This window comes from Carcharodon carcharias, chromosome 6 (assembly GCF_017639515.1).
Source record: "Carcharodon carcharias isolate sCarCar2 chromosome 6, sCarCar2.pri, whole genome shotgun sequence".
Lineage (NCBI taxonomy): Eukaryota > Metazoa > Chordata > Chondrichthyes > Lamniformes > Lamnidae > Carcharodon > Carcharodon carcharias.
In genome coordinates this window covers 3,831,968-3,856,967 of record NC_054472.1, presented here as the reverse complement: position 1 = coordinate 3,856,967, position 25,000 = coordinate 3,831,968, and the positions used below count along the sequence as shown (strand labels likewise).

At 46.4% G+C, this 25,000-nt stretch overlaps 1 protein-coding gene across 3 annotated transcripts in view; it reads left to right on the top strand.

The window, feature by feature from the left end:
- The window catches only part of tbx20 (T-box transcription factor 20), a 30,427-nt gene that overhangs the window by 3,849 nt on the left and 1,578 nt on the right, over positions 1–25,000 (top strand). The window contains exons 4-7 of one of the 3 annotated variants that reach the window (XM_041190581.1): positions 1,124–1,232; positions 6,159–6,317; positions 7,240–7,316; positions 19,627–19,739. In XM_041190581.1, coding sequence (XP_041046515.1) covers positions 1,124–1,232; positions 6,159–6,317; positions 7,240–7,316; positions 19,627–19,739 — 458 coding nt within the window. Of the gene's footprint in view, positions 1–1,123; positions 1,233–6,158; positions 6,318–7,239; positions 7,332–19,626; positions 19,740–25,000 lie in introns of all 3 variants that reach the window. The other 2 variants (XM_041190580.1, XM_041190582.1) reach the window with 2 other exon arrangements.

Genomic DNA, 25,000 nt, shown 5'->3' with positions numbered 1-25,000 from the left:
ACCGCCGCCCTTGAGCCAGCAGAAAATCCCTACACAAGCCAGGTAAATGCACTTAGCCGGCATCTCCCGCTCTGCACTAACTCACCACCGAGACCAAACGCACACGGGTTTCTGCATTTTACCAACCAGCGCACAGAGGGTTTAAGTTCCCGTGTAAACACCCTGTCTGCATCACATCGTCACGGGCTTTCTGTGATTGTTTTTACTAAACTGGAAACACAAGGAGTCGTTTCGCTGTGAAGGAACCGGGAGGAACACTCCCAGGACAGGGCAGAGCGGGCTGCACAGTGCTCGATGTCAAACCTTACATCTCAAGAGAGGAAACTGAGCAGCTCTTTCATCTTCGTGTTAGTCAGATCTAAATCTAGAGAGAGCCCTGTACGGCTGGGAAAGGGTTTACAGGGAGAACCGCTTCAAACACACCCGGGTCTCAGCTGTTCACCCGAACATAGCTCCAGGTACCTTATCTCATTCATAGCAATTGGAGGAGGCCATTCAACCCCTCGAACCTGTCCCGCCATTCAGTGAGAACATAGCTGGTCTGTGACTGAACTGCACTTATCCGCCTTTTATTGCACATCTCTTAATGAAAATCTATCAGTCTCAGATTTAAAATCAACAGTTGCTCTACCATCAGCTGTCGATTGGTGAAGAGAGTTCCAAACTCCGACCGCTCTGTAAGTAAGCGGGTTTCCTAATTTCACACTAATACTGCGGATGCTGGAAATAGGGAACAAAAACAGAAAATGCTGGAAAAACTCAGCATCTGTGGAGATAAGGAGTTAATGTTTCGAGTCCGTCTGACTCCTCTTCAGAGTTGAAGAAGGGTCATACAGACTCAAAAGGTTAACTCTGTTTCTCTCTCCACAGAGGCTGTCAGACCTGCTGAGTTTTTCCAGCATTTTCTGTTTTTATTTCCTGATTTCACCCCTGAAAGGTCCGAATCTCATTCTTAGACTCTGCCCCCTAGTCCTCGACTCCCCGATTGGTGGAACGAGTTTCTATTTATTCCCATCTGTTCCTCTTCAGATCTTGAGAATGTCCATCAAATCTCCACTTTGATCTTCTAAGTTTCAGGGAAAACAAGGCCAGTTTGTGTAACTCTGCTTTTCTCTCTGTGCAGGTTGTATGTACACCCGGATTGTCCGTTCACCGGGGAGCAACTCCTCAAACAAATGGTTTCCTTTGAAAAAGTGAAACTCACCAATAATGAGTTGGACCAGCACGGTCATGTGAGTCTGTCCTGACTGCTTCTTCAGCTAAACGGATCTTGCTTGGGCGGCAAAGGGTTAAAGTGTCAACATTCTTAAACCATGCAACTTTTAAATAAACTCTACCAGCGAACCGTATAAATCTGACCGGAATGTGACAGCAGATTGTCCAGGAGCCGCTGGGAGTCAGTATAAGATCCCAGTCCTGTTGGTGGAATTATTTGGGAGTCTTGCTTCCTTTCCCGGGATAAGGGAGGATGATTTCCAACTTCCCTCTTTTAAACGCCGGGATCTGGGAAACCATTTCCCTGTCAAATTGGTTCAACCCACAAACTGTGCGGAGCGAACCCCGGGCAGAATGAACCATCTGTAAATATAGATCAGGGGCAGAGAGAGTTTAAACTGCTTCCTTCTCTCGTCCCTATTTCCAACCCATCAAAACACAAACTTCACGCGCCAGAATTATTTATTTGCATTTGCAAAGTCTTAAACCGCCTAAACCAGGTGGGATTTATATTCAACAATGAGTCGGCACCGAGAGCTGACCATTAAGAGTCTAGTTAAAATAAGCTTTTCCCCATGAAATCTCACATTATCCGAGTGAATGCATTTGTAGGCATCCTGTGTGCAATAATTTGAATATTAATTAATGCTCCCCTCTCCTGTCACTTGTGTACCCGTGACCCAGTATGTAAAAGGCAGGTGCGTCAAATACAGGATACCGTGCAAACAGGTTATAGACAGGCTACTGTATGGAGGGGAGGGGGCACAGGTGTGTTACAGACAGATTATTGTGTGTGTGGGGTACTGCTTTGTTACAGACAGCTTACTGTGTGTGGGGGATAGAGCTGTGTTATAGACAGGTTACTGTGTGTGTGTGGGGGGGGGGGTGTGGGCGGTGGGGGTACAGGTATGTTACAGACAGGTTACTCTGTGGGGGACGGGTACAGGTGTGTTACAGATAGTTTTCCACATGGAGGTACAGGTGTGTTATAGACAGGTTGCTATATGTGTGGGGGATACAGCTGTGTTATAGACAGGTCACTGTGTGGGGGGGAACAGGTGTGTTATAGACAGGCTACTGTATGGAGGGGAGGGGCACAGGTGTGTTACAGACAGGTTGCTGTGTGGGGGAACAGGTGTATTATAGATAGATTGCTATATGTGTGGGGAATACAGCTGTGTTATAGACAAGTAACTGTGTGGGGTGTACAAGTGTGTTACAGATAGGTTACTGTGTGTGTGTGTGTGGGGGGGGGGGGGGGTTACAGTTGTGTTATAGGCTGGAGACTGTGCTGGGGGGTACAGTTGTGTTACAGACAGATTACTGTGTGTGGGGGGTACAGGTATGTTACAGACAGCTTACTGTGTCGGGGGCATGTACAGGTGTGTTACCGACAGGTTACTGTGTGGGGGTACAGGTGTGTTATAGGAAGGTTACTGTGTGGGGGTACAGGTGTGTTATAGACAGATTACTGTGTAGAGGGTACAGGTATGTTACAGATTGGTTACTGTCAGGGTGGGTACAGGTGTGTTACAGACAGGTTACTGTGTTTGGGGGGTACAGGTATGTTATGGACAGGTTACTGTTTGGGGTGGTTACAGGTGTGTTACATATTTGTTACTGTGGGGGGAGTTACAGGTGTGTTATAGACAAGTTACTGTGTTTGTGGGGGTACAGGTGTATTACAGACAGGCTACTGTGTGTGGGTGTACAAGTGTGTTATAGACAGGTTATTGTGGGGAGGAGGGGTACAGATGTGTTATAGACAGGTTATACTGTTGGGGGGTACATGTGTGTTACAGATAGGTTACTGTGTGGGGGATACAGGTGTGTTATAGAAAGGTTACTGTGGAGGGGGTGCACAGGTGTGTTGCAGACAGGTTACTGTGAGTGTGGGGTACAGGTGTGTTACAGAAAGGTTACTCTGTTGGGGGTACAGGTGTATTATAGACAGGGTACTGTGTATGTTGGGGGGGGATACGGGTGTGTTATAGACAGATTACTGTGTGAGGGTTACAGTGTGTTACAGACAGGTTACTGTGTGTGTGGAGGGGGGTACAGGTGTGATATAGACAGGTTACTGTGTGGAGGGGTACAGGTGTGTTACAGACAGGATACTGTGAACATACAAATTAGGAGCAGGAGAAGGCCACTTGGCCCCTCGAGCCTGCTCCACCATTCAATAAGATCATGGCTGATCTGAATGTAACCTCACCTCCAGATTCCCACCGATAACCTTTCACTCCCTTGTTAATCAAGAATCGATTCATCACTTCCTTAAAAATATTCAAATTCTCTGCTTCCACCACATTTTGAGGAAGAGAGATCCAAAGACTTACAACTCTCTGAGAGAAAACATTTCTCCTCATCTGCGCTTTAAATGAGCGACCCCTTATTAAACAATGACCCCTAGTTCTAGATTCTTTCACAAGAGGAAACATCCTCTCCACATCTACCCTGTCAAAACCTCTCAGGGTCTTATATGTTTCGATCAAGTCACTGCTCACTCTTCTAAACTCCAGTGGATACAATCTTAGTCTGTCCAACCTTTCTTCATAAGACAACCCACCCATTCCAGGTATTAATCTAGTAAACCTGCTCTGAACTGCTTGTAACTCATTTATTTCCTTCCTTAAATAAGGAGATCAATACTGTACACAGTACTCCAGATGTGGTCTCACTAATGCTCTGTACAACTGAAGCATAACCTCTCTACTTTTGTAATCGATTCCCTTTGCAATAAACAATAACATTCTATTAGCTTTCCTAATTACTTGCTGTACCTGTACACTAAGCTTTTGTGATTCATGCACTGGGACACCCAAATTCCTGTGCAGCTTAGATCTCTGCAATTCTCACCATTTAGATGATATGATTTTTATTTTCTCTGCCTAAAATAGGCAATTTCACACTTTCCCACATTGTACTCTTTTCCCACTGGCATAACCAATGGTTTTTTTCCCACTGGCATAACCTATCTTTGTCCCTTTGTAGCCTCCTTGTGTTCTCTCCACTTCTTACCTTCCTACCTATCTTTGTGACATCATTAAATTTAGCAACCATACCACCTGTCCCTTCATCCAAGTCATTGATATAAATTGTAATCATTTGCAGCCCCAGCATTGATCCCTGTGACACATCACTCACTGCATGTTGCCAACAGGAAAAGACCCAGTTATGCTTAATCTCTGTTTCCTGTTAGCTAGCCAATCTTCTATCCATGCCAATATGTTACATCTATGCCATGAGCTTTTATTTTCCGTAATAACCTTTGATGAGGCATTTTATCAAATGCCTTCTGGAAATCCAAATACAGATGTCTACAGGCTCCCCTTTATCCACAGAACATGTGACTCCTTCAAAGAACTGCAATAAATTGGCTAAGTATGATTTCCCTTCACAAAGCCATGTTGACTCTGCCTGATTGCCTTGGATGTTTCTAAGTGCCCTGCTATAACATCTTTAATAATAACTTCTAACATTTTCCCTATGACAGATGTTAAGGTAACTGGCCTGTAGTTTCCTGCTTTCTGTCTCCCTCCCTTTTTGAATGAAGGAGTTACATTTGCTATTTTCCAATCTAATGGAACCTTCCCCGAATCCAGGGGATTTTTGGAAAATTAAAACCATTGCATTAACTATCTCACTAGCCACTTCTTTTAAGACCCTAGGATGAAATCCATCAGGACCCAGGGATTTGTCAACAACTTGCTCAGTACCACTTCCCAGGTGATTATAATTTTCCCGAGTCCTCCCTCTCTTCCATTTCCTGATTTACAGCCATTTCTGGGATGTTAGTTGCATCCTCTATAGTGAAGACTAATGCAAAATACCTGTTCAATTCATCTGCCATCTCCTCCTTTTCCATTATTATTTCCCAGACTCACTTCCTTTACCTTCTTTTTAAAATTATCTATAGAAACTCTTATTATCTGTCTTTATATTTCTAGCTGACTTTCTCTTGTACTCTCATTTTTCCCTCCTTATTAATCTTTCAGTCATTCTTTGTTGTTTTTTATATTCCAATCTTCTGACCTGCCGTCTGTCTTTGTGCAATTATATGATTTTACTTTAAATTTGATACTATCTTTAACTTTTTTATTAACCATGGATGGTGGGTTCTCCCCTTGGAAGTTTTCTTTCTCATTAGAAAGATCCCCCTTAAAGCTTTGTCACTGCATCTCTATTGACCTATCTGTTAACCTAATTTGCCACTTCACTTTAGCTAGCTGTGCTTTCATGTCCTCATAATCACCCTTATTTATGTTTAAAATACTAGTCATGGACCCACTCTTCTCTCCCTCAAACTGAATGTAAAATTCAATCATATTATGATCGCTGCTATCTAGGGACGCCTTCACCATCAGGTCATTAATTCATCCTATCTGACTGCACAATACCAAGCCTGGTGTAGCTTGCTCTCTGGTGTGTGGGACTACAGGTATGTTATAGACAGATTACTGTGTCGGTGGGGATGGGGTGCGGTACGGGTATAGGCAGGTTACTGTGTGGAATATAGGGGTGTTATAGGCAGGTCATTGTGTAAAATTATCGTTCATTGTTAATCGCTAATGAATTAATTTCGTCCAATTAATGGTGCTAAACAGAAATTAAACGGAATGAACAGAGTTGCAGAGCAGGTTAACCAGCTGGAATGGTTTTGGCCGGTCTATTAGTTTACTGGCGTTCGAAGAAATCAAATTCTATTTTTAGAACCCGCGATATAGGGATTTTCCCAAAGGATGTGGTGATTATAATTCCCGATCCCATTCCTTCCCGCATGAAAATTCCACCTGATGGATAAATGCTGAGTTTGGATGTGAAAGTTTCAGGAGTGAGAGACTCGGTACTGATTCGGCGAATATCTGTTTAATTCAAATGTCTTCACACTCTGAATTCCGGTGAACCATTTTCGTTAATTGTGATGAATTGTAATTCCGCAGATTATTCTAAATTCTATGCATAAATACCAACCTCGGGTCCACATCATTAAAAAGAAAGATCACACCGCTTCCCTGGTTAATCTCAAATCTGAGGAATTCCGGACCTTCATCTTCCCAGAGACAGTTTTCACTGCAGTTACCGCGTATCAGAACCAGCTGGTGAGTTCCTGCTCATTCATGTCAGAAAACCTGTGAATAACTGGCAGGAGCTGCTCCTCTGTCTCTGTGCAGAGGGCAACCTAGGCCTTTCCCGTTTTGCCTCAATATTGATGCCCACCTGAGCCCGTGGTTTCACTCGCTCTCACTCACTGGCTCCTTCAAAATCCTCTAAATCTCCAGGTTCCTTCCACCCATTTTAATCATCTATGTTGAATTTATTGCGAATGAACGTTCAGCCGTTTCCATGCAGGTCCAGGGCGGATCGGGAGTGTCTCGGCCACTTACACCGGAGTTCCGCAGCATTCCCGGGAGCCGGTACAGACTGACGGACCCAGTCTATTCCCCCGGCTTCAGGGGCAGCTGAAGGGGTTTATCGGTGTGGCTGTGCGCTGGGACCGGGGGTGGGGGGGTGGGGGCATTCTGCCGGACACACAGTGACAGGGGCAGAGAATCAACTGGCACCTGGTTCACTCTGAGCGTCGCTGGCGAGGTTGGTAATTATTGCCCAGAGAGAGAGAGAGAGAGAGGGAGAGAGAGAGAGAGGGAGAGAGAGAGAGAGAGAGAGAGAGGGAGGTGGGTGTGAGACGCTGGGTCCTGCTTTGGGATTCCTCCCGGACCCAATTAAAACGGGGCTATTCCTGAATGAACCAGCGGGTTTATTTTTTTTTTAGCACAATTTGTTAGTTTCAGTGTCACTTGTACTGACGCCAACATTTTAATCCTTGTTTTTTTTTTAAATCTTAATTCAGATTCAGAGACTGTCTTGATGGGATTATTAGAGACAGGGATCATTATTCTCCCGAACCCTGGGCTGTACAGTTTGATTTTAAAATAAGAAACCTGTTGAACTGATTGGGGTTTTTTTTTTTTGGCCCGCCGTCTATCTACAGAGAGATTTAATTCTCAATGTTTCTCTCTCCAGATCACCAAATTAAAAATTGACAGTAACCCTTTTGCTAAAGGATTTCGGGATTCCTCTCGGCTGACTGACATGGAGAGGTACTGTTCTCAGGAGTAAGCCTCGTTTCATCACTTTAATTAGATCGAAATACAAATAACGCGATGGTGAAAGTCCAGATCCATGATCTAAGGGATCGGGTTGTTAATGTCCTTTGTGTATTTTACTCTTGCTCTTCTTTCTATTGGAATCCTGAGTTTAGATGTTGTGCTGTAAAGTCGAAAGATTATAACAGGAAATGTTGGAAATATTCAGCCGGACAGGCAGCTCTGGGTAGTTTCAGATCCTGGGTTTCCATCCGGATTCTGAAATTTGGGAGCGTGTTTAAGATGGAATCGTTTCATTAACAATCCGGACTCAGGCTGTGAGGGAGCTGTGCAATCTGACTGGATTTCCAGCATCCTCAATTCTTTGCTTTAATCTGACTGGATAGAGGTTAGAGTCAGGAATGTGGGTCCAAAGTCACGATGAAGCCGTGAATTAATGGGGAACTCTGCGACAGTCCGTGTACATATAGTTTAACAGTCTGTGATAATCCGTGTACACACGGTCCGTGTACACACAGTTTAACTGAGTCTGTGATAATCCGTGAACGCACAGTCCGCGTACACACAGTTTAACTGAGTCTGTGATAGTCCATGTACACATAGTCTGTGTACACACAGTTTAACTGAATCTGTGATAGCCCGTGTACACACAGTCCATGTACACACAGCCTAACTTAGTCTGTGATAGCCTTTGTACATACACACAGCCTAACTGAGCCTGTGATAGTCTGTGTACACACAGTCCATGTACACATAGTCTGTGCCACATAGCCTAACTGAGTCTCATCAGCTACTCCAGAACTGAAGAAGACCAGTTAATGTATGTATAGTATACCATTGTACTGTGGATAGGGATCTCAGTCTGTGTCAAGTGTGATACTCACTCACAGACCTCAGTTATACTGCTGACTTCACATCATCTATTCCCCAGCAAGAGGGAACTTTGCCCCTGCGTTTGCAGGAAGGATTTGGAAATGAGGATCAGGAGAAGACTGTTCCACTAAACATGGAGATCATGGTTGACCTTTACTTTAGCTCCATTTACCCACCTTTGATCTGTAACCTTGTCCTTACTCAGTAAATTACAGCTGGTTTACAGCTAGGCAAACAAGTAAGTAATTGGTTTATTGGAAAATCATGGTGGTGGGTGTCAATAGCGATGATGACACAAATAAATCAATTAAACATATTTCATAATTATAGACAATCATTAAAAAATTACATAATTATGGACATTTCAGTGTACAATTAATTACAATACAGTGCTAAATGCAGGTCTCATTAAGTTACTGAATCAAAATGAAAGCTTTCTTTTATATTATCGGCATGGTGGATTAAAGATCATGTACCTCTGGAATTTGCCGTTCAGTTCCCAGCAGCAGCAGTGAGGTTTAGAAGAATTTGAAACTTATTTTGCAGTGTGTTTGGGCTCTGGGCTCCAGCCATGCAATGTGCTGCCCCTGCCTCACAACCCGCAGTATATCTCACAAAAAGCTGCCAAGAGGCAGCTCAGGGTATAGGTCTGGAGAAGGGAATTTATACAGCCTCTTCCAAGCACCCATCTTTAATTACCATGGCTTAAACCCTTCTGACTTTCTGATCTCTCCATGACAACAGGCTTGTCATAACAAAAACAGAAAATGCTGGAAAAACTCAGCAGGGCTGGCAGCATCTGTGGAGAGAGAAACAGGGATAACGTTTCAAGTCCATATGACTCTCCTTCAGAGTTCAGAAGGCCTGAGCCTGGAACTCTGAAGAAGAGTTGTATTAAACCAAGCCAATTGATGCAATAGCTAACCCCAACAGGAACCCCATCAGCACAAAGCAGAGAGCTGATTGGTAGGTAGTGGATAAGTCATTTTTCTCCACTTTAAAGCAACATTAAGGAAAGGTAAGAGTTCTAGCTTTCTTTTTAAAAGAAGAAAGAAACTTAACTTCAACTTCCCCAATATTAACTGGGATAGACAAAGTGTGAAAGGCTTAAAGAGGGCAGAATTCTTAAAATGTATCCAGGAGAGCTTTTTGAGCCAACATGTAGAAAGTCCAACAAGAGACAGGGCAGTGCTGGAACTGATTTTAGGGAACGAAGCCGGGCAAGTGGTAGAAGTGTCAGAGGTGGAGCATTTTGGTGATAGTGACCATAACTCAGTAAGATTTAAGGTAGTTATGGAAAAATACAAAGATGGACTGGATGGTTCTGAATTGGGGGGAAGGCCAATATCAATATGATAAGGCAAGGTCTGGCCAAAGTGGACTGAGAGCAGCTGCTCGTAGGAAAGTCTACATCAGAGCGGTGGGAGTCATTCAAAAAGGAAATAGTGAGAGTTCAGGGCCAACATGTTCCCATAAAGGTGAAGGGTGGGACCAACAAGTCCAGAGAACCCTGGATGTCAAGGAATGTACTGATTGAATAAGATAAAAAAGGGAAGCTTATGGTAGATACTGAGGGCTCAAAACAGCAGAAGTCCCAGAGGAGGAAAGTACAGAGAGTTACATAAAAAAGAAATTAGGAGAGCGAAGAGAGGGCATGAAAAAACACTGGCAGGTAAAATAAAGGAAAATCCAAGGGCATTTTATAAGTATATTAGAGACAAGAGGATAACCAGGGAAAGAGTAGGGCCCATTAGGGACCAAAGTGGCAATCTGTGAGAGGAGCCAGAAGATGTAGGTGAGGTTGTAAATGAGCTTTCCATCTGTATTCACTATAGAGAAGGATGATGTAGGTATAGAAATCAGGGAGGGGGACTGTGATATACTTGAACAAATTAGCATTGAGAGGAAGGAGGTATTAGCAGTTTTAGCGGGGTTGAAATTGGATAAATCCCCAGTCCCAGATGAGATGTATCCCAGGCTGCTGTGTGAGGCAAGAGAGGAGATTGCAGGGACCCTGACGTTATTTTTCAAATCCTCTCCAGCCACAGGAGAGGTGCCAGAGGACTGGAGGACAACTGGTGTGGTACCGTTATTCAAGAAGGGAACTATAGGCCAGTGAGTCTAACATCAGTGGTAGGGAAACTTTTGGAAAAAATTCTGAGGGACAGGATTAATCACCACTTGGAGAGGCAGGGATTAATCAGGGATAGTCAGCATGGCTTTGTGAGGGGAGATCATGTCTAATACATTTGATTGAATTTTTTGAGGAGGTGACTAGGGTAGTGGAATTGATATAGTCTACATGGACTTCAGTAAGGTTTTGACAAGGTCCTGCATGGGAGAATGGTCAGGAAGGTAAGAGCCCGTGGGATCCAGGGCAATTTGGCAAATTAGATCCAAAATTGGCTGAGTGGCAGGAAGCAGAGGGTGATGGTCGAAGGTTGTTTTTGTGATTGGAAGCCTGTGTCCAGTGACTTACCACAAAGTTCGGTGCTGGGTCCCTGGCTGTTTGTAATGTACATTAATGATCTAGACAGAAATATTGGAGGAATGATCAGTAAGTTCACAGAGGACACGAAAATTGGTGGTGTGGTAAATAGTGAGGAGGAAAGCCTTAGATTACAGGACAATATGGATGGGCTGTTCAGATGGGCAGAACAGTAGCAAATGGAATTTTATCCTCAGAAGTGTGAGGTGATGCATTTTGGGAGGACAAACAGGGCAAGGGAATACACAATGAATGGTAGGACCCTAGAAAGTATGGAGGATCAGAGGGACCTTGGTGTACATGTCCATAGATCCCTGAATGCAACAGGACAGGTAGAAAAGGTGGTTAAGAAGGCATTTGGGATACTTGCCTTTATTAGTCAAGGCAATTAATACAAAAGCAGGGAAGTTAAGATGGAGCTGAAAAAGGTGTTAGTTAGGCCACATCTAGAGTAGAGTGTGCAGTTCCGGTCACCACACTATAGGAGGGATGTGTGAAAGTGACAGTGACCTTGTTCCCCTGACACAGTTCATCTTTTAAAAAGATTCAGTAAGATTTTCATCACCTTGAAACATTTGATTTAAAAAGGCTCTGCTTTTAACCCTTTCCCTCGGAGACTTTGAAAAATATTTCGTTGTACTCAATTGGTGTGTGCAGATGTATGTGTGACACAGCCTTGTATACACAGCCCTGTACACTGTGTACAGGTGTATGTGTGACACAGCCTTGTACACACAGCCCTGTACACTGTGTACAGGTGTATGTGTGACACAGCCTTGTACACACAGCCCTGTACACTGTGTACAGGGCTATGTCCCAGGAGTATACAGTACACACACTATCAAGACTACGTGGGTTCCTCTCTGATGTACACAGTGTACACTCGGTGTACCCGTCACATCACCTGAGACCCGTGATTTTCAGCCTTCTGTACAAACACACTCGGTATCTCTGCAGCTTCGCCTTTGTCTGTGAAAACAATCCCACCGAATCCAAGGCCATTGTGTTAATTTCCAAACATGTGAATCTGAATTTGAATCAAGCCGATCTGGGATGAAACACCTCTTCCTGTACATTCGGAACTGTTTCCAGGACTGGGAGTGGGCGCAATCCTGGGATTTATACTCAGCATGTCTTTCTACCTTTCTGCTAAAGATAATTTTTTTGAAGCCAGAGGAAAGATCCTCGGTGGAAGCAGCCAGCGAGGGAATTGTAACCGGCCTTCAGTCCTTAAAAGTCTCATTTGTCTGAAGACTGTTCAGGGAGAGGATTGGATCTGATCGATGGCTCTTCAGACGCTGCTGGAGATGTGATTAGTTTACAGTCAGTTACTGGGACAAACAGCCCAATAATTCGATTCTGTCCTGTTACTGATAGAAAGCTGAGACTCTCAGACCGTCTCCGTCCTGGTCGCCGATGACAAAACGCATTTAAATTGTGGCTTGACAGCACTTTACCCCAGAGTGGAGAGCTGACTCCCATTAAAAATGGCTTTACCGACCTGCACAAAGACATTTTTAACTGAACGACGAGATAGATCTTGTCAGAAAAAATAATGTTAAACCACGCATTTAATAACTGAAATTTCAATGACGAACTTTGATCTGTTCGTTTGGACATGTCCCGCTGGCTAATTCAGCTGTCGAGATTTCGATATTTTCTGTTTTCTTTTAAGCAGAATATAAAAAGTACCAAGTGGTGGTTGATCTGTGGACTAACACAGTGAATATATTTAACACACGTTTTTGAGTTCGTGAATGTAAATACCGACTAGGTAATCCGAATTTCTCCATCATTGAAATAATGTGATCATTCAGTCCCAATCTTTAGCTTAATACTCTCTGAATAATACTAACTCCTTCTCAAAACATTGACACACCATTCTCCCGGGTCCCTCACAGTGAGTACCCTATCCAACCCCAAATAACTCCTGTGTAAATACGGAATACATTGGGTGTAAATAAGAGATAATTCTGATGCAAACAGGGAATATCTGCGTTGTATCTGTGTTTAAAACAAGAATAGATATGGACATGTCAAAAAAGTCATTCTCAGATACAGGACAGATTTGTTCAGATATTTCAATTTCTTGACCCGAGGTCAGTGTTTAATATTTGTCGGTGTTTGTGTCTGTTTTGAGTTTCATACTCCAGAAGTGATTCGGTGTTTATTTGAGCGAGTTTGAAACACTCAGTTCCGCCCACGGGCAGATTACATAACAAATGGTGACTAAATACAGATGTGGAATATTTTGGGTTGTGAGGATGTGGTAAGAAGGGGGCGCTACCGTCTGTCTCAGAGAGGTTTAAACCTGGAAAAGGAGCGGCTTTCAAAATACATTTTAAACTGTTAACTTTTAGTGGAAGGCGGAGAAAATCAGAGTTAAACTTTGGGGTGAATTGGTAATTGACAAAAGGAACAAGCGGGTGATGAGGTAACACATTGAGTTCTGATCCGGAGGACGTTTTACAAAGGGGAAGATAAAACAAAGAGCTGGCACAGGAAAGATGGGCTGAATGGCCTCCTCCTGTTCTGTATTATTCTACCATCCCAAAATTGCAACAGCATTCAAAATATGAAACATTATATTTTAACCTGTTGATTTTAAGCTCTTGAATTTATTGATTCTGTTACAGGTGAAATCGTTTCTGATGTTGGCAAAACAGATACTTAATCTTTCATTCTGTAACTATTATAAGCGAGTCACTAATTTGTAAGGTTAATTGTTTTAATCTTTGCTGTTCTGGAAAGTGGGATGTGACTTTCCCTCACCTTAAACTGGCAGCTTCTCAATACAAAATGGCACATTTGCAATTGGAGATAGACAAGGAGGGTAACTGGCTGTGAGGAGGGGTCTAGACAAGGAGGGTAACTGGCTGTGAGGAGGCGGCTAGACAAGGAGGGTAACTGGCTGTGAGGAGGGGTCTAGACAAGGAGGGTAACTGGCTGTGAGGAGGCGGCTAGACAAGGAGGGTAACTGGCTGTGAGGAGGCGGCTAGACAAGGAGGGTAACTGGCTGTGAGGAGGGGGCTAGACAAGGAGGGTAACTGGTTGTAAGGAGGCGGCTGGACAAGGAGGGTAATTAGCTGTGAGGAGGGGGCTAGACAAGGAGGGTAACTGGCTGTGAGGAGGGGGCTAGACAAGGAGGGTAACTGGCTGTGAGGAGGCGGCTAGACAAGGAGGGTAACTGGTTGTGAGGAGGTGGCTAGACAAGGAGGGTAACTGGCTGTGAGGAGGCAGCTAGACAAGGAGGGTAACTGGCTGTGAGGAGGGGGCTAGACAAGGAGGGTAACTGGCTGTGAGGAGGGGGCTGAGGAGGGTAACTGGCTGTGAGGAGGGGGCTAGACAAGGAGGGTAACTGGCAGTGAGGAGGCGGCTAGTCAAGGAGGGTAACTGGCTGTTAGGAGGCATCTAGACAAGGAGGGTAACTGGCTGTGAGGAGGGGGCTAGACAAGGAGGGTAACTGGCTGTGAGGAGGAAGCTAGACAAGGAGGGTAACTGACTGTGAGGAGGCAGCTAGACAAGGAGGGTAACTGGCTGTGAGGAGGCAGCTAGACAAGGAGGGTAACTGGCTGTGAGGAGGGGGCTAGACAAGGAGGGTAACTGGCTGTGAGGAGGGGGCTGAGGAGGGTAACTGGCTGTGAGGAGGGGGCTAGACAAGGAGGGTAACTGGCAGTGAGGAGGCGGCTAGTCAAGGAGGGTAACTGGCTGTTAGGAGGCATCTAGACAAGGAGGGTAACTGGCTGTGAGGAGGGGGCTAGACAAGGAGGGTAACTGGCTGTGAGGAGGAAGCTAGACAAGGAGGGTAACTGACTGTGAGGAGGCGGCTAGACAAGGAGGGTAACTGGCTGTGAGGAGGCGGCTAGACAAGGAGGGTAACTGGCTGTGAGGAGGAGGCTAGACAAGGAGGGTAACTGACTGTGAGGAGCTGGCTAGACAAGGAGGGGAAAGTGGCTGTGAGGAGGCGGCTAGACAAGGAGGGCAACTGGCTATGAGGAGGCGGCTAGACAAGGAGGATAACTGGCTATGAGGAGGCGGCTAGACAAGGAGGGTAACTGGCTGTGAGGAGGGGGCTAGACAAGGAGGGTGACTGGCTGTGAGGAGGAGGCTAGACAAGGAGGGTAACTGACTGTGAGGAGCCGGCTAGACAAGGAGGGGAAAGTGGCTGTGAGGAGGCGGCTAGACAAGGAGGGTAATTGGCTGTGAGGTAGGGGCTAGACAAGGAGGGTAACTGGCTGTGAGGAGGGGGCTAGACAAGGAGGGTAACTGGCTATGAGGAGGCGGCTAGACAAGGAGGGTAACTGGCTGTGATGAGGGGGCTAGACAAGGAGGGTAACTGTCTGTGAGGTGGGGGCTAGACAAGGAGGGTAACTGGCTGTGATGAGGCCACTAGACAAGGAGGGTAACTGGTTGTGAGAGGGGGCTGAGGAGGGTAACAGGCTGTGAGGAGGGGGCTAGACAAGGAGGGTAACTGGCTGTGATGAGGGGGCTAGACAAGGAGGGGAAAGTGGCTGTGAGGAGGCGGCTAGACAAGGAGGGTAACTGAAGGTGAGGAGGGGGCTGAGGAGGGTAACTGGCTGTGAGGAGGGGGCTAGACAAGGAGGGTAACTGGCTGTGAGGAGGGGGCTAGACAAGGAGGGTAACTGGCTGTGAGGAGGCAACTAGACAAGGAGGGTAACTGGCTGTGAGGAGGGGGCTAGACAAGGAGGGTAACTGGCTGTGAGGAGGGGGCTAGACAAGGAGGGTAACTGACTGTGAGGAGGCGGCTAGACAAGGAGGGTAACTGGCTGTAAGGAGGAGGCTAGACAAGGAGGGTAACTGACTGTGAGGAGGCGGCTAGACAAGGAGGGTAACTGGCTGTGAGGAGGGGGCTAGACAAGGAGGGTAACTGGCTGTGAGGAGGAGGCTAGACAAGGAGGGTAACTGGCTATGAGGAGGCGGCTAGACAAGGAGGGTAACTGGCTATGAGGAGGCGGCTAGACAAGGAGGGTAACTGTCTGTGAGGAGGGGGCTAGACAAGGAGGGTAACTGGCTGTGAGGAGCCGGCTAGACAAGGAGGGGAAAGTGGCTGTGAGGAGGCAGCTAGACAAGGAGGGTAATTGGCTGTGAGGAGGGGGCTAGACAAGGAGGGTAACTGGCTGTGAGGAGGTGGTTAGACAAGGAGGGTAACTGGCTCTGAGGAGGCAGCTAGACAAGGAGGGTAACTGGGTGTGAGGAGGGGGCTGAGGAGGTTAAATGGCTGTGAGGAGGGGGCTTGACAAGGAGGGTAACTGGCTGTGAGGAGGGGGCTAGACAAGGAGGGTAACTGGCTGTGAGGAAGGGGCTAGACATGGAGGGTAACTGGCTGTGAGGAGGCAACTAGACAAGGAGGGTAACTGGCTGTGAGGAGGCAACTAGACAAGGAGGGTAACTGGCTGTGAGGAAGGGGCTAGACAAGGAGGGCAACTGGCTGTGAGGAAGGGGCTAGACAAGGAGGGTAACTGGCTGTGAGGAAGGGGCAAGACAAGGAGGGTAACTGGCTGTGAGGAGGGGGCTTGACAAGGAGGGTAACTGGCTGTGAGGAGGCAGCTAGACAAGGAGGGTAACTGACTGTGAGGATGTGGCTAGACAAGGAGGGTAACTGGCTGTGAGGAAGGGGCTAGACAAGGAGGGTAACTGGCTGTGAGGAAGGGGCTAGACAAGGAGGGTAACTGGCTGTGAGGAAGGGGCAAGACAAGGAGGGTAACTGGCTGTGAGGAGGGGGCTTGACAAGGAGGGTAACTGGCTGTGAGGAGGCAGCTAGACAAGGAGGGTAACTGGCTGTGAGGAGGTGGCTAGACAAGGAGGGTAACTGGCTGTGAGGAGGCGGCTAGACAAGGAGGGTAACTGGCTGTGAGGAGGCGGCTAGACAAGGAGGGTCACTGGCTGTGAGGAGGGGGCTAGACAAGGAGGGTAACTGGCTGTGAGGAGGGGGCTAGACAAGGAGGGCAACTGGCTGTGAGGAGGGGGCTAGGCAAGGAGGGTAACTGGCTGTGAGGAGGGGGCTAGACAAGGAGGGTAACTGGCTGTGAGGAGGCGGCTATACAAAGAAGGTAACTGGCAGTGAGGATGCAGCTAGTCAAGGAGGGTAACTGGCTGTTAGGAGGCATCTAGACAAGGAGAGTAACTGGCTGTGAGGAGGGGGCTAGACAAGGAGGGTAACTGGCTGTGAGGAGGCGGCTAGACAAAGAAGGTAACTGGCAGTGAGGATGCAGCTAGTCAAGGAGGGTAACTGGCTGTTAGGAGGCATCTAGACAAGGAGAGTAACTGGCTGTGAGGAGGGGGCTAGACAAGGAGGGTAACTGGCTGTGAGGAGGGGGCTGAGGAGGGTAACTGGCTGTGAGGAGGGGGCTAGACAAGGAGGGTAACTCGCTGTGAGGAGGGGGCTAGACAAGGAGGGTAACTGGCTGTGAGGAGGGGGCTGAGGAGGGTAACTGGCTGTGAGGAGGGGGCTAGACAAGGAGGGTAACTGGCTGTGAGGAGGCGGCTAGACAAAGAAGGTAACTGGCAGTGAGGATGCAGCTAGTCAAGGAGGGTAACTGGCTGTTAGGAGGCATCTAGACAAGGAGGGTAACTGGCTGTGAGGAGGGGGCTAGACAAGGAGGGTAACTGGCTGTGAGGAGGGGGCTGAGGAGGGTAACTGGCTGTGAGGAGGGGGCTAGACAAGGAGGGTAACTGGCTGTGAGGAGGCGGCTAGACAAAGAGGGTAACTGGCAGTGAGGAGGCAGCTAGTCAAGGAGGGTAACTGGCTGTTAGGAGGCATCTAGACAAGGAGGGTAACTGGCTGTGAGGAGGGGGCTAGACAAGGAGGGTAACTGGCTGTGAGGAGGAGGCTAGATAAGGAGGGTAACTGACTGTGAGGAGGCGGCTAGACAAGGAGGGTAACTGGCTGTGAGGAGGGGGCTAGACAAGGAGGGTAACTGGCTATGAGGAGGAGGCTAGACAAGGAGGGTAACTGACTGTGAGGAGCCGGCTAGACAAGGAGGGGAAAGTGGCTGTGAGGAGGCGGCTAGACAAGGAGGGTAACTGGCTATGAGGAGGCGGCTAGACAAGGAGGTTAACTGGCTATGAGGAGGCGGCTAGACAAGGAGGGTAACTGGCTGTGAGGAGGGGGCTAGACAAGGAGGTTAACTGGCTGTGAGGAGGGGGCTAGACAAGGAGGGTAACTGGCTGTGAGGAGGGGGCTAGACAAGGAGGGTAACTGGCTGTGAGGAGGCGGCTAGACAAGGAGGGTAACTGGCTGTGAGGAGGCGGCTAGACTAGGAGGGTAACTGACTGTGAGGAGGCGGCTAGACAAGGAGGGTAACTGGCTGTGAGGAGGGGTCTAGACAAGGAGGGTAACTGGCTGTGAGGAGGAGGCTAGACTAGGAGGGTAACTGGCTATGAGGAGGCGGCTAGACAAGGAGGGTAACTGGCTGTGAGGAGGCGGCTAGACAAGGAGGGTAACTGGCTGTGAGGAGGGGGCTAGACAAGGAGGGTAACTGGCTGTGAGGAGGAGGCTAGACAAGGAGGGTAACTGGCTATGAGGAGGCGGCTAGACAAGGAGGGGAAAGTGGCTGTGAGGAGGCAGCTAGACAAGGAGGGTAATTGGCTGTGAGGAGGGGGCTAGACAAGGAGGGTAACTGGCTGTGAGGAGGTGGCTAGACAAGGAGGGTAACTGGCTCTGAGGAGGCAGCTAGACAAGGAGGGTAACTGGCTGTGAGGAGGGGGCTGAGGAGGGTAACTGGCTGTGAGGAAGGGGCTTGACAAGGAGGGTTACTGGCTGTGAGTAGGGGGCTAGACAAGGAGGGTAACTGGCTGTGAGGAGGCGGCTAGACAAGGAGGGTAACTGGCTGTGAGGAAGGGGCAAGACAAGGAGGTTAACTGGCTGTGAGGAGGCAGCTAGACAAGGAGGGTAACTGGCTGTGAGGAGGCAACTAGACAAGGAGGGTAACTGGCTGTGAGGAAGGGGCTAGACAAGGAGGGTAACTGGCTGTGAGGAAGGGGCTAGACAAGGAGGGTAACTGGCTGTGAGGAAGGGGCTAGACAAGCAGGGTAACTGGCTGTGAGGAGGCAACTAGACAAGGAGGGTAACTGGCTGTGAGGAAGGGGCTAGACAAGGAGGGTAACTGGCTGTGAGGAAGGGGCTAGACAAGGAGGGTAACTGGCTGTGAGGAAGGGGCTAGACAAGGAGGGTAACTGGCTGTGAGGAAGGGGCTAGACAAGGAGGGTAACTGGCTGTGAGGAGGCAACTAGACAAGGAGGGTAACTGGCTGTGAGGAAGGGGCTAGACAAGGAGGGTAACTGGCTGTGAGGAAGGGGCTAGACAAGGAGTGTAACTGGCTGTGAGGAAGGACTAGACAAGGAGGGTAACTGGCTGTGAGGAAGGGGCAAGACAAGGAGGGTAACTGGCTGTGAGGCGGGGGCTTGACAAGGAGGGTAACTGGCTGTGAGGAGGCAGCTAGACAAGGAGGGTAACTGTCTGTGAGGAGGGGGCTAGACAAGGATGGTAACTGTCTGTGAGGAGGGGGCTAGACAAGGAGGGTAACTGGCTGTGAGGAGGGGGCTAGACAAGGAGGGTAACTGTCTGTGAGGAGGGGTCTAGACAAGGAGGGTAACTGGCTGTGAGGAGAGGGCTAGACAAGGAGGGTAACTGTCTGTGAGGAGGGGGCTAGACAAGGAGGGTAACTGTCTGTGAGGAGAGGGCTAGACAAGGAGGGTAACTGGCTGTGAGGAGAGGGCTAGACAAGGAGGGTAACTGGCTGCCAGGCTTCACATTGCTGGTAATCTTTACTCAGTGTCAAACAGGGTAACTGATGATTGATACAATCCCACCAGTCATGAAGTGAAAATTAATCAGGAGCTGGCCAGGTATTTATTTGAAATCTATTGATACAGGATTTCTCTTGAGTTTCTCACATTAATACTAACTCACCTGTTCCACAGAGAAAGTGTGGAGAATTTAATCCAGAAACACACCTACGCACGTTCCCCAATCCGTACATATGGAGGAGATGATGATGGTCTAGGAGATGAGAACCAAGTCACACAAACCAGAGGTAAAAAGAAAGTCTTGCATTTATATATCACCTTTCATAATCTCAGGATGTCCCAAGGTGCTATACAGCCAATGAAGTACCCTTTGAAGTGTAGTCACTGTTGTAATGTAAGAAACAGCAGCCAATTTGTGCACAGCAAGATCCCACAACTGTGATGTAACAATGACCAGATCAACTGCTTTAGTGATGCTGAGTGTGGAATAAATATTGGCCCCAGGACACTGGGGAGAACGCTACCCTGCTCATCTTTAAACTAGCTACATGGGATCATTTACTTCCACGTGAGGGGGCAGAAGGAGTCTTGTTTTAATGTCTCAGCTGAAAAGAGTGCAGCCTTTCCCATAGTACTGCACGCGGAGTGTCAGTCTAGGTGTTGTGTTTCTGGAGTTTCTTGAATCTTTTAACTCCGAGATAAGAGTCTGCCCACCGACAATGGTGTGGAGTTTAGATTCACTGTAATCTGAATGGAGCTTTCCTTCCTGAGAGTGTTATTGAGGGTCTTTGCTAGTTTATGTCACTTTGAGTGAACCATTGTATTTCTCATCCTGATCTGAGTGTAATCATTAACCAAACAAATGTAGTTTTGTGCCCAGCATCAGCATCACATACATTGTGATGAGGTATGAAATGGGATTCGATAAGCAGTAACACTCACCCATGTCTAGTCCATGTTGTTAATGTGAGGAGTTGTGAACATTTCCTGCATTAAGTAATTGTAGCAAAAGTCTAAACAAAGATCTTGTTCCTGATTTCACTAGAATTATTCTGCAATGGAAACCTTCCCAAGCACATTAACAAAATTGTTAGAAATAGGGAGAATTTCTGCTCCAATGTGTCTTAAACCCAATCCCTCCATTTCCCAAACCAAGTTCTTCTTGGGCCCTGTCTGAGGTGCTGATTCAGGTGGCTCAAGCCATTTCATGCAGAAACCAGCAGGAGCAGAAACTCTCATTCACAACATGTAGCTCAGATGCAAAGGGGGTGAAATTGGTCCTTGACAACTGTGTAAAATGGGTGATGAAGAATTGTCAGCTCTTTTTACACCTGAGCTCACTATCTTTTCTGTTGACCAATGATTCACTTTCCCACCACAGCCAGAGACCAATTTAACCCCAATTCAGTGCCAGTGTTGAACTCACTGTGTTACACAATCCCTGAGCACAGTACACGATGCCTGATACAATATTTGATCTAATTGAACAACTCAATAATCTCCTCTGTAAACCTTTGGAGAATCTCCACCTTTGCTAGTCTAGTGTAAAATTGTTCAAATATAAGCAGAAGACAATTAATAAAATGTCTATTTCTGTCTCCAAAAATGCCCCAGGTGTCATGTTTCTTGTACATTGCTCTGAAAAATAAGCACATTAATTGCATCCATCAAAATAACAGCCATCATTTTAAATTCCTGGGGTACTTTTTAAAAATTGATTCTTTCATGGGATGTGGACATCACAGGCCAGGCCAGCATCTGTTACCCATCCCTAACTGCCCTTAAACTGAGTGGCTTTGCTAGGGGCATTTCAGAGGGCAGTTACATTGCTGTGGGTCGGGAGTCACATGAAGGCCAGATCAGGTAAAGACAGCAGATTTCCTTCCCTAAAGGATATTAGTGAACCAGATGGGTTTTTACAGCAATCAACAACCATTTCATGGCCATCGTCACTGAGACTAGCTTTCAATTCCAGACTTCCATGGATGGGATTTGAACCCATGTCCCCAGAGATTAGCCTGGGCCTCTGGGTTACTAGCTGAGTGACATAGTGTCACCATCTCCTCACTGGGTGGCAATGAATACATGCAGTAACAGCTGTCCCTTAGCCCGTGCTGGCAGCATTAGCTTGGCTCAGTGCTCCCAACACTTCATGGTTCAAGCTTCACTTCAGGAATTAGGCCAGCATTCCAATGTCATCCTGAGGGAGTGCTGCACTATTGGAAGTGCCATCTTTTGGACAAGATGTCACACTGAGTTTCTGTCTCAGGTGGGTGTAAGAAGTCCCATCTTTGAAGATGAGCGGGGACAGTAGTGCTGTCCAATGTACTGTCCAATTAATTGAAGCATTTTGGGATATCCTGAGGGTATGAAATGTGTTCTTTACATTTATATATTATGTAGAAAATATCATATGTACCAAAGAGATATTTATGTACCAAAATTATATGATACATAAAAAATATATGTATATACACACACATACGTATATAAAGTATATGGTATTAAGATTAGCGATTGAGTATTGTCATTAACTATTGCTATAAATATGATAATTGAGGTCAATTTTAATTTGATTTCTTGAAATGTTATTTCAGCTTCTTGAAGCAGATTTGGTACCTTAGCAGGTGACAGAATTATGATATTATCTATCAGTATTTAAGAGTAAACAGTCTTGATGTAATGACTTGGGGAGACACTTGCAGCTAATCTTGGCTGATCTGTCACACAGGAGAAGAATAAAGCATTGTGCTCAGTAATGAACTATTTTCATTATCACTTTATTAGACTTGGCTACTTGCTGCTTTAGATAGTGTGCGATATATGTGAGTAGGAATAGAACAGTCATTCTGATGCACTGCTATGCTTTTGATATCCTCAACATCAGCTGGTTTAGCTTTGTGCATGAAACAATGACTATTTAAGTTGGGTTTTCTAAATTCACATGCTCTCAAAATATGCAAACAGAGTTTACAAACAGAAAATTATAACATATGAGTGCATACAAATAAGTTCTAGCTAATTACAGTAGAGTTGGTCCATGATATAATTACAATAATCTGTTAATAAATTATATCTTGAGATCTGAGCTCTGAACATATGACGATGCAGTTATACTGCAGGTTGCAGGGGGGACAGACCTCGTTATACTACACTCACGCACTGTTCTCCGGCTGCAGAAAACAGAATCCCTCATATGAGTGTAGCCCAGAGCCTCATCGGGTTCTGAATGTTGCTTAAACTTTAATGTTAAAAAACTGAAGGTTTTAACATTAAAAAGTTTTAAAAATTTCTCATCCCTCCACAATTTGCAATTATGCTGCAGTGAGTGTGAAGCTGTGTCAGACCATTTACTGAATCTCACTGCACACCTTGCAAAGCTGGGACATTATACTTCAGACTTCACCAGTTAATTTCTCCCCTGGAACCCCAGAGCATCCACCAGGAGAAGTGAAATATGTTGAAATGACAGAACCAAATCAGAAGAATATCCAACTTGCTGCTGTTCCATTCAAAAAATATTTTCATAGTTTCTAGGCAAATGCCCTAATTAGAGGCAAAACTAATAATACTGAATCTGTATATGGAAGTGGAGTGACTCCAATAACTCAAACACTAGGACGAATTTCAATCCCGTGATGAGTTAAGGCATAAAAAATGTATTGTCCAAATTCCCTATTACAGGCTCCAGATTTCATCAAAAACCACAGTATTTAAGGAAAACTATTTCCAACAAAACCGGCTCTTTAGAAATTAGCAATCTTCTACTGGAATGAAAGCTCTTGAATTTGCTTGATAATTATAGATTGCAATATTTTTGCATTCCAAATGAATTAGTAAAAATATTCCATCAAATTAGTGATTTCATTTTTCAAATTAAACTTGTGTGATATTAACCCCCCCTCTCACACCCCTCTTCACAACCACACTGTTCTCTCTGCTGGAAGTGAAAGCTGATGTGGGATAAGGAAATACATTGTCTGATGTTGCAGCCGTCATGCTATGGGGCAACCACAATGGACCAGTTGTCCTTTTCCTGCTATGTAAGCTGTATCTGTTCATGCTTCCATGGAGTATCTGTGATATAATTACTGCTGTTGTTCACTCTAGTTTGGGCCAGTCTTCAGCCCTATTTTGAGACCTGGCTGCAGACAGGCAGCTGTATTGAGTACTTAGATCACCCAATGGTCCACAATGTCCTGGACAAACCTGGAGACTCACCAATGCACCGAGCTCACCCAGCAGAGTGGATGTTGCACCAAGGAGTCTGGTCCATTTGACTGGAATGATTCAAATCAGCCAGTTTGTAATCAAAGTACAGGAAATGAGCTGACAAAGACAGTGGATAATGTGTTCTGAACCATTTTTCTGGTTGGAATCATCAAACTGACAAAGAGCTGACACTCCCTGTGACTCTGTCACACTAACCATTCCATCTTGGAATAACATTCCTTCCAGAGCCATGGAAAACTCTCTATGAAGCATTCACAACAATCTTCAGCCAGAAATGACGAGTGGATGATCCATCTTGGTCTCCTCTGGAGGTTCCCAGCATCACAGATACCAGCCTTCAGACAATTCGATTCACTCCATGTGATATCAAGAAACAGCTGAAGGCACTGGATACTGCAAAGGCTATGGGCCCTGACAATACTCCGGCAATAGTACTGAAGACTTGTGCTCCAGAACTTGCCGCATCCCTAGCCAAACTGTTCCAGTACAGCTACAACACTGGCATCTACCCGGCTATGTAGAAAATTGCCCAGGTATGTCCTGTACACAAAAAGCAGGACAAATCCAACCCGGCCAATTACCGCCCCATCAGTCTACTCTCGATCATCAGTAAAGTGATGGAAGGGGTCATCAACAGTGCTATCAAGCGGCACTTGCTTCGCAATAATCTGCTCACTGACGCCCAGTGTGGGTTCCTCCAGGGCCACTCAGCTCCTCATTACAGCCTTGGCTCAAACATGGACAAAAGAGCTGAACTCAGAGGTGAGGCAGGAGTGACTGCCCTTGACAGCGAGGCAGCATTTGACCGAGTGTGGCATCAAGAAGCCTTAGCAAAACTGGAGTCACTGGGAGTCAGGGGGAAAATTCTCCACTGGTTGGAGTCATACCTAGCACAAAGGAAGATGGTTGAGGTTGTTGGAGGTCAGTCATCTCAGCTCCAGGACATCACTGCAGGAGTTCCTCAGGGTAGTGTCCTCGGCCCAACCATCTTCAGCTGCTTCATCAATGACCTTCCTTCCATCATAAGGTCAGAAGTGGGGATGTTCGCTGATGATTGCACAATGTTCAGCATCATTCAAGACTCCTCGGAAACTGAAGCAGTCCATGTCCAAATGCAGCAAGACCTGGACAATATCCAGGCTTGGGCTGACAAGCAGCAAGTAACATTTGCTCCACACAAGTGCCAGGCAATGACCATCTCCAACAAGAGAGAGAGTCTAACCATCGCTCCTTGACATTCAGTGGCATTACCATCACTGAATCCCCTACTATTAACATCGTGGGGTTACCATTGACTAGAAACTGAACTGGACTA